Below are 15,211 nucleotides of genomic sequence, written 5' to 3'. Positions count from 1 at the left end.
AGTGTACCCATTGTTTTGTCTCATCCTCTAGAATGTAAGGGAATATGTGGCGTACTTGATTGGCGATGTAGTATAGTTCTATGTTGGGGATTCAGCCCCTTGTGAAAACCTTTCCTATACTCACTCTTATCAGATCATCAACTCATATCAGATAACAACCCTAAAAGGACAGAAGGTTGTCCTTGTGCAACACAGTAGAATTCAAGCCCAGAAAATTTACCTTTAATTTACAAAGTGAATTTATTGATAAACACCCTTACAACACCCATGCAAGCTGGCGACACACTCACATTCTGCTCTGCTATCCTAGCATTTCACAGTTCAAGAAAATGAGATGGAACATAAGGTAGGTACAGAATAATACGAAAGAAATATTATGGCTGCCGACAAAATTACGATATATATTTGAAAGAGTAGAGACCTTCTCATATAAAAGGTCTAAAGATCAGAGCCAGCAGTCTTTTATGGTGATGAAAATGACAAAAGATAGAAAAAAGATATGCACTGCAAGATATCAGTGCATCCTGAGCTACAGGAAACATCTATAAGCATTTATGGGGAGGGGAGCAGTCTCTTACATCTACCTAACAAAAGCACACTTTTTGGTATGAACTCAAAACGTAGTGAACAAAGTTTGTTTCTCCAATTTCTATACTGTACAGTGTGAACATTTCTTTTATTGGAGCCACACCAAGATAGGGCAGAACAGAGAGGCAGGTTTATGGAGAACACAGAAAGCTGATGATTCCATGGGCAAAAAAGGCTGACCACATATGTATTTTAACAGTTCCCAGGAGACTAAGAAAACGAAGTCGGGAGCAGGGTTTTCTGACAGAGATCCCCTGCAGTAATCATGCAAACAAATCCACAAAGCTATTTTTGGGCTCTGATGGGTAGCTGGAATAATTATCCCCACACTCACACGGGCTACTTAAAAATAAAAATTTAAAAACTACTGTAAGCCAAATTCAGTGCTGAAAACTTCTTGTAGAAGCATTTCCATCCAGTCACCAACACCCCCTAGTGGGCTAAAATACTTCTCTGACATGTGATGAGTAAAAAGAACTGTCATAACTTTTCAACAGTTACAGCTATGAGATAAGGTATGATTGATGCCCCTAAAGGACATGTCATCAATTATTTGCATCCTAGACCAAGACAGCAAGAGGCAATGCTTGGATTGTTGCACTTACTTTTGTACACTAAAAAGAAATCTTATTTCTACTCTTCTCTGCAATACCAAGCTGGGAAGTGGTGTGGGTGTGTTTATGTGTGCCAGCATGCAGCTGACTTTGGGGAGGGCACAAAAATATTAATGTTGGTACAAACTGATTGGGTCACACCCTATAAGGACTTCTCTAAAACATATGAATGGGCATAAAATGAGAAATGCAGTTCAATGCACAATAAACATAAGTACAGTGGTGCCTCGCAAGACGAAAAGAATCCGTTCCACGATTCTCTTCGTCTAGCGGTTTTTTCGTCTTGCGAAGCAACCCTATTCGCGGCTAAGCGTATTAGCGCTATTAGCGGTTTAGCGGCTTAGCGGCTATTAAAGGATTAGCGGCTAAGCTGCTAAAAGGCTATTAGCGGCTTAGAAAAAGGGGGGGGGAGTGGGAAAAAAATATCGCAAGACTCGCAAGACGTTTTCGTCTTGCGAAGCAAGCCCATAGGGAAAATCATCTTGCGAAGCAGCTCAGAAACGGAAAACCCTTTCTTCTAGCGGGTTTTCCGTCTTGTGAGGCATTCATCTTGCGGGGCACCACTGTAATGCATCTTAAAACTTTGAGCTGACAGTGGGCTGATCAGTAAAAGGTTCTTGGGGTTGTAATGGCTACCTCAACAAAAGCATCCCAGTGTCTGCTGGCAGCTGTGAAAAAAAAGGAAAATTCCATGATAGGGATCAAAGAGACTGGAAATAAAACAGCCAATATTGCAATGCCTTCATACAAACTTATGTTGCAACCACACTTGGAATACTGCGCACAATTCTGTTCACATCTCAAAAAGGTTATTGTAAAGTTGGGGAAAATACAGAAAAGGGCAACCAAAATGTTTGCGGGCAAGAGCAACCCCCCTTGAAAGACAAGTTTCAATATATGGGACGTTTTATTTGAAAAGCAGAAATGGGGAACTTGCAGTTTTTGGCCTAATTTCAAGAAGGTGGCAAGGGAAGGGGTAGGGCAGAGAGAGTAAACAGAGAAAAGCATGTGCACTGCCCATTATTGGTTTCAGCCCTGACCATTAATGATAAGTGGTTGCTAACAGATGACACCAGAGGAATTCAGAAAAAAAGTTCCCTAACCCTTCTTTTCATGCAGATAAGATGAACAATCATAGAATTTTTTTAAAGTATGCATCATGTGGAAACAACCAAATGGGAGTGGGCTTTTTTCCCTTCCTCTCTTGCAATACTAAAACACTAGATCATGCCATGAATGGCAAAAAAAGGGCAGGCTTCTTCACAAAGTAGAATTTCCATGAGGAAATACACTCACAGAAGATGTAGTGATGGCCAGCACACATTTATAGAAGACTGACTCTAAACCCTGGCACAGGAATTTCTCTCAACTGCAAGGGCAGCAATAGCTGATGCTGTTTTCTAAAGCGATGTTACTGTTATTCTCCAGGAAACTGCATTTCTTTGCATCGGGCTAAGCAACCCAGTCCCCACAGATTCAAGTCTTATTAGTTTAATGTGGCAAGCACACAAGTTCTTGGTATCAGGACGACAACCTCAGCCTGCCATTTCATGCTTCCTAGTAACAAGCAAGCTAGATAATATGCAGTCAGGCTTAGGGCTGCTTCACACATAACAGAATCAGCACAATGTTATTCTGAAATGTGGAGGACAATTGCAGCTCTCTCTTTCCCCCCTAATGCCTGTGGGTAGAGAATAAGTCTAAAGTGATCCTGATTAGTAGACAGATTTCACTCCAGTGTAGGATGGGTCATGTTTTTCTCTATATGCAAACAACAACAGCAACAGCAACAAAAGATTGTGGTGGGGGTGCCTCTGAAAAGAGACTGGCAAATTTAGGATATGGCCAAATGTGGTCTCCAAGTCTCTGTTTGGTCATCAGGACTCTCCCCACACCTGGGCTACACCCTCTTCTCAGGTCATATCCATTACCAATGCAGCTTTACACCCTCATTGAGTACATTTGCCTGGCTGGAGTATCTCCTTGAACTCTTATGATGCCTCTTGCTCACTTGGATAAAAAATAAAGAGGGCTATGTTCAAGTGTGTAGAAACTAGCATGCTGTACAAAAGTAAATTTGTTGCTCTGCCCACTTTTGCCTTTCGCCCCCAAGTCCCCCAAATCTGCTTTATCCTCGAAATGGGGTATGAACCAGCCAAAAAAACAAAAACACACACACACTATTAAATACTTCATGGAAGATACAAAACGCCAAGCAGATCTAGCCAGGTCCCTGAAATTTTTAACCAGTGAAACCAGAAGACACCTCACCTCCCAAATACCTAATACCAACCTTGAAATTCCGAAGCAACAAAGGGCTTTCACTCTGGCCCATTGCCAGGCCCTCCCTTCAGCCATCCAGAAAGGCCGCTTTAGGAAGACACCGTATGAGGAGAGAAAATACCCATGTGGCTCTGGGCAACTGGAAACAACAGTACATGCCTTTTTTCACTGCCAATACTATACACAAGTGAGGTTCATCTTGCCTATACAGTCGTACCTCGGAAGTTGAATGGAATCTGTTCTGGAAGTCCGTTTGACTTCCAAAACCTTCAGAAACCAAGGCATGGCTTCTGATTGGCTGCAGCCAATCAGAAGCCATGGAAGGCATGTTGGACGTTCGGGTTCCAAAGAACGTTCCCAAACTGGAACACTCACTTCTGGGTTTGCGGTGTTCAGGAGCCAAAATGTTCGACTTGCAAGACGTTCGGGATCCAAGGTATGACTATACTACATAAATTTCCAGGTCCTACAGAACAACTTTATACCTCCATACTACTTCGAGATGAAAACCCAGATGTTACATACTCAGTTGCTAGATTTTGCACTGCCATGATGGATATTCGTCAAAGGATGGTTTGTGCCACAAACTAGGCCTAAACTGAAGGTCCAAAATGCAAGACCTGTGCTCCTTTACATTCTTTCCCTTATAGTCGCTTTAACCGTTTGTCCTTGTCTTTATCTTCTTGAGTGATGTATGGTATAATAAGGTTATGTTTAAAATTCTACAAGGCAGGCTTAAGCTGTATGTGGACCGAGAACTCCTAGAAGTAGAAGCTGGATTTCAAAGGGGCAGAGGAACCAGAGACCAAATTGCAAACATGCACTGGATTATGGAGAAAGCTAGAGAGTTCAAGAAATACATCTACTTGTGCTTCATTGACTACGCAAAAGCCTTTGACTGTGTGGACCACAGCAAACTATGGCAAGCCGGAATTAAGATTGCCGGAAGAAAAATCAACAACCTCAGATATGCAGATGACACAAAGTGATGGAAGAAAGTGAGGAGGAATTAAAGAACCTCTTAAGGAGGATGAAAGAGGAGAGCGCAAAATATGGTCTGAAGCTCAACATCAAAAAAACTAAGATCATGGCCACTGGGCCCATCAGCTCCTGGCAAGTAGAAGGGGGAGAAATGGAGACAGTGAGCGATTTTACTTTACTTTCTTGGGCTCCATGATCACTGCAGATGGTGACAGCAGTCCCCCCCATGGACTGCAAGAAGATCAGACCTATCCATTCTGAAGGAAATCAGCCCTGAGTGCTCCCTGGAAGGACAGATTGTGAAGCTGAGGCTCCAATACTTTGGCCACCTCATGAGAAAAGAAGACTCCCTGGAAAAGACCCTGATGTTGGGAAAGATTGAGGGCACAAGAAGAAGGAGACAACAGAGGTCAAGATGGTTGGACAGTGTTCTCAAAGCTACCAGCATGAGTTTGACCAAACTGCGGGAGGCAGTGGAAAACAGGAGTGCCTGGCGTGCTCTGGTCAATGGGGTGACAAAGCGTTGGACACGACTAAACAACAACAACAATGGTATAGTTACAGATGGGTAGCCGTGTTGGTCTGCCATAGTCAAAACAAAAAAAAATCCTTCCAGTAGCACCTTAAAGACCAACTAAGTTAGTTCTTGGTATGAGCTTTCGTGTGCATGCACACTTCTTCAGATACACTGAAGAAGTGTGCATGCACACGAAAGCTCATACCAAGAACTAACTTAGTTGGTCTTTAAGGTGCTACTGGAAGGAATTTTTTTGTTTTAACAATGGTATAATCACCTTTTAATTATTAGTTTTTATCCCTTACCTGTTTTAAGTCTTATGTGTACAGTTTATTCGTATGTTTCATCTTATGCTGGTTTGTGATCCAAATAAAGTTCAATACTACTGATACTACATGCCAATGTTTGAGTATTAATTCTGTGGACAAACATGAAAAATCAAATGCACCTGCTATTCTGTGCTCCAAAATGTTAGTCCATTTCTGGAATAGACTCTCCCTGTTGATGTTGGTCATTTTCCTAACTGCATTATTTATTATGTGTTCTGGGTATCCCCTGTTCAAAAATCGTCTGGCCAATCAGGGCTGGCTGAATGCTGCACAGGCGAGGGTTAAACTGCTTACTGGAGCCTCCCCCTCCTCAGTCCAGCCCTTAAAACAGGCAGGCAGGCAAGCAGGCAGTGCTGCTATTGGCTTCTGCTATCTCTCACACACATATAACAAGCAAAGCAGACACACAGTTGCTGCTCACACTGCCGATTTCTCATCTTCTTCTCCGCTCCTTTCAGGGTCTCCCCCTCCTCCCAACAAAATCTGCTCCAGCAGCAAAGCCCATCCCTCTGGCAGGTTCAAGGAAGACAGGCTGTGGGGAGGAGTGTGGGGTGGGTGGGGTGAGTTTCACAACTATTGAGGAAAGAGCGAGTCTGAGCCCTGTGGGACTGGTGTCTCTACACAGGCAAGGTCTACCCTTCTCTCAGTGTATATGAGTGAGGTGAGACCAAGACTGATGGAGACAAAGGGACACAGGGAGGGACAGAGGGAGGGAAAAGGCAGCTGCTTGCTCTTCCCCACCACCTCCTCTTGCCTGCCCTAATCATCATAAACACCACAGCTCCTCTTTGCTCCCACCAGGCAGCTACCCAAGACAGCCGACCATGCGACTCTGGTGGATGGGCAGGGAGTCACCTCTGCTCAGAGTTTCACACCCACCCCCTTCGCTTCTCATCCAGCATCTACCAGCGGTTCTCAACCTGTGGGTCCCCAGATGTTGTTGGACTACAACTCCCATCATCGCTGAGCTCTGGCCTTGCTAGCTAGGAGTGATGTGAGTTGTAGTTCAACAACATCTGGGGACCCACAGGTTGAGAAAGGCTGAAAGAAGTCTTTCTTTCTTTCCTTCCTTTTTTTTTAATGTATTTTTATTAAATATTTATTGGTTTACAAAAGTATGTGCAATGTCTCTTTTTTTCAAGTTACATTTTCTACAAGTCAGTTTCATTTGTTGAGACATTAGTGTTCTAAACAGTCTTTCTGAAGCAAGCTGGGCAGGGATCAGGTGGTGCTGAGGTCGGGAAACAAAGAAGTTTCTCCACTTCTCACAGACGGCTCAGGTGCAAAGCAAGCGACCGGAAAGCTTAGTTTGGTCATATCTGAGCAGTTCTCAGGCATGTAACGCGCCTGGTGAATGGTGAATTCCAAATGCTAGTTGTATTCAATGTTGGTCCTACTCAGAGCTGACTTACTGAAATTAATGAATGCAACTAACTTATATGTATTCATTTTAATGGATCTACTCCGAGTAAAACCTATGTATCAAAAAACCTCATTTTTCTCTTAGCAAGAGCAGAAATGGCAATGAATTTGAATTAGCCATGCCTGCACCACCAAAGTAATTCATGAGGCAGACTCTGGATAAGCAGAAGGTTTCACCTTCAACTGCCTAAGGGCACTGATTACTTTTAAGAGTTGTGGCAAGGCATTATCAAGAGATTTCAAACTACACACCCATTTATATGCTTGCATATGACATGTCTGGTCCTTGTTCTGGAGCCACTCGCCCCCCTCTCCTGCACTACAGTCCTGACAAGGTCCATAGCTCAGTGGTATGAGTATTTGCAATGCAAGCAAAAGCAATGTCTGAAATTAGCAGGTGCCAGCCACATTTTGCAACCGGCAACCAGCTTTTTGCAACCGGATGAAGAAGTCCAGGTGCCACCTTTGGTGCCTAGCATCGTCACCTACCTGGCCGAATAATTCACAGAGTCAGCAGGGGTTTTGCTGCTGCTGCTCTACCAGGTGAAGCAGCTGTTTGTTGGGGTAGCAAGGTAGCAAAATACACGTCTTTTGCTGCTGCGCTACCCTGTTGACCCCCAGAATCTCCCAGCAGCAAAATTAAAATATAAATATAAAAAAAGTTTTGCTATTGTTGCTGCTGCTGCTGCACTACCAGATGAATCAGGTATTTGGCAGTGGTAACTCAGCAACAGAGATGGCGCCTCTATCTACCTCCACTGTCAGAGGCAGTATGTGTCTGAATAACAGTTTGTGGGAAATCACAAGTGGGGAGAGTGCTGTTGCACTGAAGCACTGCTTGTCACCTTCCCACTGGGGCATTGGCTTGGCCACAGTGAGAACATGAGGCTGGACTAGACAGGCCTTTGGCGAGCTCTTCTTATGTTCTGGAGACAGTTCCTCTTCTCCCTGTTTCTCATCAAAGTTCTCCCTTTAAAGTCCTAATTGTGCATAGCATGGAGAAAGGGAGAGATAACCTGAAGCTGCCTGTTCTGTCATCTGAATTACAATCTCCCCATGTGGGGTTTATGGAGTGGTAGCATGGGGTTTATGGGTGGACGCGGGTGGAGCTGTGGTCTAAACCACTCAGCCTAGGGCTTGCCGATGGCAAGGTCGGCAGTTCGAATCCCCGTGATGGGCTGAGCTCCCGTTGCTCGGTCCCTGCTGCTGCCAATCTAGCAGTTCAAAAGCATCTCAAAGTACAAGTAGATAAATAGGTACCACTCCGGCAGGAAGGTAAACGGCGTTTCCATGTGCTGCTCTGGTTCACCAGAAGCAGCTTAGTCATGCTGGCCACACGACCTAGAAAAACTGTCTGTGGACAAACATTGGCTCCCTCAGCCAATAAAGCGAGATGAGCGCTGCAACCCCAGAGTCATCTGCGACTGGACTTAACTGTCAGGGGTCCTTTACCTTTACCTTTTTAGAATGCGTGTAGCCAGGATTTCTGTTAGGAGGCTGCCTTTATATTAGGGAGGGGGTAAAAACCTTAGTTATTTAAGTATTTATTATTGATTTACTTGATTTAGTGGGGGCAGCTGTCCCCCTACCCCCCCCCCCCGGCTACACCAATGGTGGTAGAGTGCTGTGACTATGTGCAAAGTTGCTCTGTTGTGATGTCTTGGGTGGGGTGGCCCTCAATGCAGGAGCAGCTAATATCCTTTCTGCTGAAGTCTGTAAGAGGGCAACAATTTACTCCAGGTCCAGTGCACTGCCAACACGGCCATGGCCATGATCAGAGGAGTTAGGGTAGACACTACTGCTGCCCGCAACCCTACCTTATTTGGTCAGTCTCTGGTGTATCTTTCACAGTAGCAGCATACAGTGGTACCTCAGGTTAAGAACTTAATTCGTTCTGGAGGTCAGTTCTTAACCTGAAACTGTTCTTAACCTGAGGTTCCACTTTAGCTAATGGGGCCTCCTGCTGCCGCCGCGCAGCCACAGCACGATTTCTGTTCTCATCCTGAAGCAAAATTCTTAACCTGAGGTACTATTTCTGGGTTAGTAGAATCTGTAACCTGAAGCGTCTGTAACTGAAGTGTCTGTAACCCAAGGTACCACTGTACTCAATCCACTTCATCCAGCATGACGGGTCTTTCACCAAATCCTGCAACCCCCAGTGTAACTGAGAGTATAAAATTGTGCTTTTAGTGAGAGAAACACATTCAATAGAAAGATCTACTTAGCGATTCTTGTATTATTTTAAAATAAAAACAAAACAAAACAGCAGCATTTAAAATCACTGGGGAAGGGTTAAAAGGACCCCAGTGTGGAGAAATCTGTATTTTTCATCAGCATTATACTTTCCCTGATCAAAGAAAAAAAATGCTTTAAACAAAACTAAGCCAGTGTTCTAAAGACTGCCTAGGACAGCTGCACTTCAGGCATATATGTGTACCTACACAACAGCCTGACACATTTAAGTTTATGCAAGACATGTGAGGGGGACTCACAACCACAGCTAGTTAAGCACCAATCAGTGGCAGCACAAAGCCAAGCAGATCCACAAATTTCAGCAAGGTTTTGAAGCGTCAGTGAGGGGAAGAAGCTGGTAGATAAAAGAGGAGCTGTGTGGAGATCAACAGACTGCCTTTGCTGTTCTGCCAAAGCAGAGAGCCTGCTTCTGGATGCAGAATTCTAAACAGTTTACTTTTAGTGAGGATAACAAGTTAGCTATGATACACACGACAACCTTGACAAGGCCTGGCAAGAACACACCATGTTAGAGCAAAAGAGCAACAAGGTACACACAGGATGACAGACATTTGTTCCTTTCTCTTCTTCCCACTAGACTAGAGAGAACCTTAGAAGCTTGGAGCAAACACACAGAGACACTCAAGTGACAGACCATGACAACTAGAATGAGAATAATCAGACAAAATATTTATATACAAGATGCTTATTAGAACAAAGCCTTTGCTTTGCGCAACTCTCATACTCCACCATTCAGCTTCAAAACAGAGTCTTTTAAGGATTCCACCTGCCACACTGGAGATGAGCGGAGTTTCCTCCAAAGCAAGAGATACTGGGCAGGTTTGCAGATCTTGTTCCAAAACCAGGCGAAGAGAACAGAAAGGAGGGGGGACATGGAACGCACCAGGAAGCAGAAGAAGGGAAGGGGGGAAATTACAAAGCGCTAAAAGATAATTAAGCTATCAATTGCAAGAGAAGGAAATCAAGCCACAGCAAAGTGACAGCAGCACTAAAGAGACTCCTGCCTCAGCATAAAGAATGTCTTTTTACAAAATTCAAAGTGTTTGGCAGCTTGGAAAGGGGGCAGGGAAGAGGGAAGATACTTTCCATTTGAAGATGTGGCCTAAATTTAAACATCCACAGGGACAAAGGTAACAATCCTTGAGGGATGGAAATGACAATTTACTCAGTCCAGGACACACTGCAAGGGAGGAATAGGAGATGGCAAGAAAACCTATAAACCGCTTAGCATCTCCAAATGAACCCACCGCAAAGCTCTGGAAACTGTATGGAAATCATATTGACAAACATGTTTCTGCCCAAGGCATTCTCTCTCTCTCTTTCACCCCCCCACCCCCAATGAACAGAAATAAGGCATAAGCCAAATCATTAACAGTCAATCAATAGTGTTAGCATTCTTGGTTGTCCTAACTAGGAGCAGAAGAAACCAGAAGCCAGGGATAGCAACTTGAAGAACAAGTTGTCCAGCAGCTTTGCCAGGAGTTATCCCAGCCTCCCCACTGTTGCCTAGAGCAACTGTAGGTCAAACACGTGCTTAGAATCCTTTTCATATACTACAGAATACCAACCAAACAAGTCTCATTATTGTTCCCCTGTACACCAACCTCAACTGAAGCAAGCCTCCAGGCCACACATCTTAGAATCACCTTTCATAACATTCTCACTCACTGGAAAACAGTCACCCTTCTCCTGACCCTCAATGCCTACCCGCTCCACGGTTCTCAGTCATTCTGCTTTGGTCCATGGTGGTGCCACCAATAATTCGTTGCAAAGACAATCCCTTACCACCGCCACCAATCCAAATTCCATCCCACCCTCTGCCACTCTCCAGAGCACAGCAAACTTGCATTTACCTCCCTTATTTTGAGTACTATTTATTTAGATCCACCGCAAGATTTTCCAAATGTACATGAGGGGTTGTTCAAGTGGCAAAATATATTCTTTTTTAAGCAAAACTTATTATTATTTATTTATAAAATCCTAGCAAACATAAAAGAAAAATAATAATCACATTACACAGCTTTTAACGTGGCTAGTTTCCCCTAAGTAAAGAAAAAGTTTAAAATGCTTATACTGTAGACTATTGATACAATCTAATGCAGACAAGCTGCACAACATTTTAATTTAGGTTTTTTATGCTTCCTAACCTGGACTAGCCCTCACAACCTAGAAAAAATTCCCATAGTCCCAAAAATGTTCAAGATAACTCCTCCTCTCTTCCCACCCCTCCCAATCTACACACACAGCTCCTCCTACACTACCGTAGGTCTTGGATCTCAGCCCCCTTTCTCCTGCTGTAGTCTGGAACTGGCTCTTTCCCTACCTGATTAACCTCCGTGCCTGGTATACTACCCCACAGGGCCATCATATTATGCATTCACGTCCATTCCCAGGACATTCTCATGACTGGTACTTTGCACATTGCATCCTAGTACATCATCTCCTTCTTTCCTGCCAAAGAAATTGCTGCAGCGAGCTGTTCCACAGCTGTTATCATCACTTCTTCCCAAACCTACCCATTCCTATCAATGCCTCACTTTATCTAAGGAACATCTGCAACTGGTTCTCCATCACTTTAGGTTTGATTAAACCCTGATGCAGTATTCCAAAGCATCCTCTTCACCTGTCAGTGAGTATTATTATCAATATTATTATTATTATTATTTAGTATTTCATTTCTATACTATCTCTCACTCTGTGTCCCACCACCTACCTACCCACCCCTCGCTACTGTGCTACGGTGTGCTCCCTTCAATCCACAGAAGGGTCACCCTGGCCCAGTGTCTCCTTCTACTGAACCGTCCATTGCCATGTGAAACATATTCTTCATCCAGTGCCCTTCTTCTCCAAAAAGCTTCTTGTCTGTGAAACCAGAAACACAGCACTGCATCCTTCCATCAGCACATGAACATCCCTCCAACGCACCATTTCAAGACATGCCCTTCTCCTATTCTACTCACCAGTGTACACAATTCCTTCATCTGGCCACCTACTGTACCTCCTGGATGGTTTTTCTAATATATGCCACTGCCCTCCCGCCCACTCTGCTTAATCTTGTTCTCGCCTGCCTAAATGCACATATAATGCTTCCTGCCATTCAATACCCCATGCCTTCCCTTGTGTTATCCCCACGCACAAATCCATTTATCCTATGTGCTGGGCATTCACTACTTATGATCTTCTCCCATTCCCAGTAAGTGTGCCCATGGGGAATCTCTTTTGCAACCCATCATAGTAAACTTGCAACCCCACCCCCAAAGTAGGGTCTCTCTCCTAGTCCTAGTGGGCAAATTTTTGTATGCAACTAGGCAGGGAATTGGTTGCTTTTAATTTTTACAATTCCCGGCACAATATTAATGCACAATATCTTGCCCCTTCATTCCAGCCCACTGTTCCAATGCCTACTCACATGGAGACGAGAGAAGCCTACCTATCTTCCAATGTGTGTTCCCACTGGGAAAGTTGGGGGTAGAAAAGTCACAACTTGCCTTGCACTCCCCACCACATTCCCCAACCATCACGGGACAATTGGGCGCCTGCTCCCCAGTGTGTTAGCTGTTACAGGAATATTCTTTATTTGTGTAGCTGAAGCCATTCCAATAAGCTGTTAGCAAGTGCTTGTTCGTATATTTAAGATGCACAGCACCTAGCGCAACACTAAGCACCGTCATCCACTACATCTCACATCCCCATTCCAGTCCATCCTTTCAAGGAGCACCTGCAGTTCTGTGGAGTAAACCTCACATTTGCTATACATTTTTGCTCACCTCGCTCCAGACATCACCTACTCCTTCTCTGAACATTCAGTTGCAAGTAACTCGCAAAGGACTTGTTCTTGTTTTTTTAGTTGCACAGCACCTGGAGTAAGTAATGGTAGCACACTGCACCCTCCTCCCCAAGAGACATTTCAGGGAAAGCAGGCAGATCTCTTGCCACCCTTCTACTTTGCATTCCCTCATTGGGAGGGGGGGTGTCAGCACCCCGCTCCACCCCTTCTGGGTGGGAGGGGGGTACGCCTGCCTTTCTTTGCTGCCTCCTCATGCCAGGAGGAGCACCTTTTCAGCTCTCCAGGCTCAAAAAAGTGGAGGCAGCGGGCATCCATGTTCTACTCCCAGCATGCCCCCAAAGGAGGGAGCAACCCCTTTGTGGGCATCTTTCTACACCCCCCCCCCTTTTGGGGGTGTTGTACTCCTGCTACATCCATAAGGAGGGGACACTTCTTTCTATCCCCATATTGTGTGTGGTCATGAGGGCAAACCCATCTACCTTTACACACCCTCCATGCTCACCAAGGGGTCAGGGGGGAATGCATCCCTTTCTACCCTCAACCCAATGGGAGGAGGAAGGGGGGGGCAATCTTTGCAGTTCCTTTTATGCCCCCACCCCTAGGAGGGATGTATTTCTTGCATCATCCTGGGGGTCGTATGTGCTTGTACTACCTCCATACTCTCTTCATGCCCACAAAAAATTGGAGGGGTGGGGAGAAAGGAAAGCTTATTTATATCGCTACCCTGAGGATATAGATAGATATAAATCCCCACAATAAAGGGATGTGGGAGGAGGAAGTCTTTCTTTCCCTATCCAGGGGGGTCCTATGTGCGACCTCGGTAGTCTCTTCATGCCCACAAATTTGGGGTAGAAAGCATCTTTCTCTCCCCATCCCAGGGGGTCGCCTAACTACTTTTGCAGCACCAGATAGATAGATAGATAGATAGAAAAGAAAGAAAGAAAGAAATCCCACAAAAAGCAGAGGAGCTCTTTTTTGCCCCATCCCAGGGGTCGCATGCGCTACCTCCATAAATTGCGGGGAAGGGGGGGAGAAAGAGATGCTTCTTCTCCCCCCCCCGCACCCCAGGGGGTCGCCTAACAACTTTTGCAGGAGCTCCCGACAGGCAGATATAAATTCCCACAAAGAAGGCGAAAAGGGCAGGACGGAGGCACCTCTAGGCAAACACCCCACCCCGCTCCCCCTTCCCCCTCCCACCCATCCAAGTTGTGGGTCGCTTTTCCCCGCCACCTTACCCAGCGTGAAGAAGGGAAGCTCGGTGTTGTCCAGGTCGTCCTGCACAGCAACGCGCCCGGGCAGCTCGGTCCGTACGAAGAGCAGCAGCCGCGAGTCCGCGGGGGGCGACGAGCCCGGTGAGGCGGCAGCAGCCGAGGAAGACGACGACGAAGAATCGGCAGCCGGGGCCGCCGCTGCCGAGGATGAACCGACCGGGGGGCTCCTGCTCCCGCCGCCGCCGCCGCTGCTCCAGGCGACGTCGCTCTCCCTCAGCACCGGCAGAGTAGACACCGTCACCGTCTTCTCCCGACACGGGCTGCCGCCGCCAGCTCCGCCGCTCCTCCCGCCGGCTCCGCCAGCTCCTCCGCCCGGCTCTACTCTCGCGGCCGCCCCCGCCGAAGGGCCCGGCCCGCTGGTCAGCAGGAGCAGCAGCGGCAGTAGCGGCGGAGGCGACGAAGAGAAGGAAGCCGAGGCGGCGGGCGCAGCGGCGGCCGCCGATGGGGAAGAGCAAGCGGCGGGCAGGAACAGGAGGAGGCGGCGGCGGCGGAGCAGCAAGGGGCGAGGGGCTGCCATGCCCGAGCGGAGAGGGGCGCGGGGCGCGCGAGGAGGTGGCTCGGACCCGGGGAGCGAGAGGGAGCAAGGGAGCGAGAGAGAAGGAGCGAGAGATAGCAGGAGGACGTCGCAGCAGCAGCAGCAGCAGCAGCCGACGCGAGCGACTCGCCTGCCGGGCACAGCCTGCCTCGCCTGCCTCCTCCCCGCCCTTGCTCCGCCCCCGACTCAGCCGCCCCCCAGCTCGGCAGCCGCCGCCGCCGCCGCTGCTTTGGCTCCGCCTTGCGCGCTGGCTCTGGTTCTGGCCGCTGCCGCCGCCGCTTCGCAAGCGACCTGCTTCCAAAATCAAAGCGAGTTACTTTTGAGCCGCCCGAAAACACGCTGCGTTCGACAGGTCCCAACTTTAAAGCGCAGTCTGGGTGACTAGTAGCCGCTTCATGGCTCCACACACCACACACGAGAGGGATGGAGGAAACGTGTTTTAAAATCATAGTAATTAGTAATAATATTAGTAATTAGGCTCTGTGTGTGCGCACACACATTCACAAAGTAAATAAAATGTATTTAATCATAATTGGCACTAATATTGGGTAATTAGGCTGTATATCATGCCTCCCCCTCACACCCATACATGAGAAAGAAAACCTGTTTAAAAATAATCATAATTAGATAT

General features: G+C 46.5%; 1 protein-coding gene across 3 annotated transcripts in view; it reads right to left on the bottom strand.

The window, feature by feature from the left end:
* The window catches only part of ASTN2 (astrotactin 2), a 682,965-nt gene extending 668,284 nt beyond the window's left edge, over positions 1 to 14,681 (bottom strand). For all 3 annotated transcript variants that reach the window (XM_028714606.2, XM_077922442.1, XM_077922443.1), the window contains exon 1: positions 14,010 to 14,681. In XM_028714606.2, coding sequence (XP_028570439.2) covers positions 14,010 to 14,562 — 553 coding nt within the window. In that variant the 5' untranslated portion in view covers positions 14,563 to 14,681. The remainder of the gene's footprint in view (positions 1 to 14,009) is intronic.
* Between the last annotated feature and the right edge of the window lie 530 nt (positions 14,682 to 15,211).

The sequence above is a fragment of the Podarcis muralis genome, chromosome Z (assembly GCF_964188315.1).
Source record: "Podarcis muralis chromosome Z, rPodMur119.hap1.1, whole genome shotgun sequence".
Taxonomy (NCBI): domain Eukaryota; kingdom Metazoa; phylum Chordata; class Lepidosauria; order Squamata; family Lacertidae; genus Podarcis; species Podarcis muralis.
The sequence above is the reverse complement of the archived record's forward strand: the minus strand, read 5'-3'. Positions and strand labels throughout refer to the sequence as shown.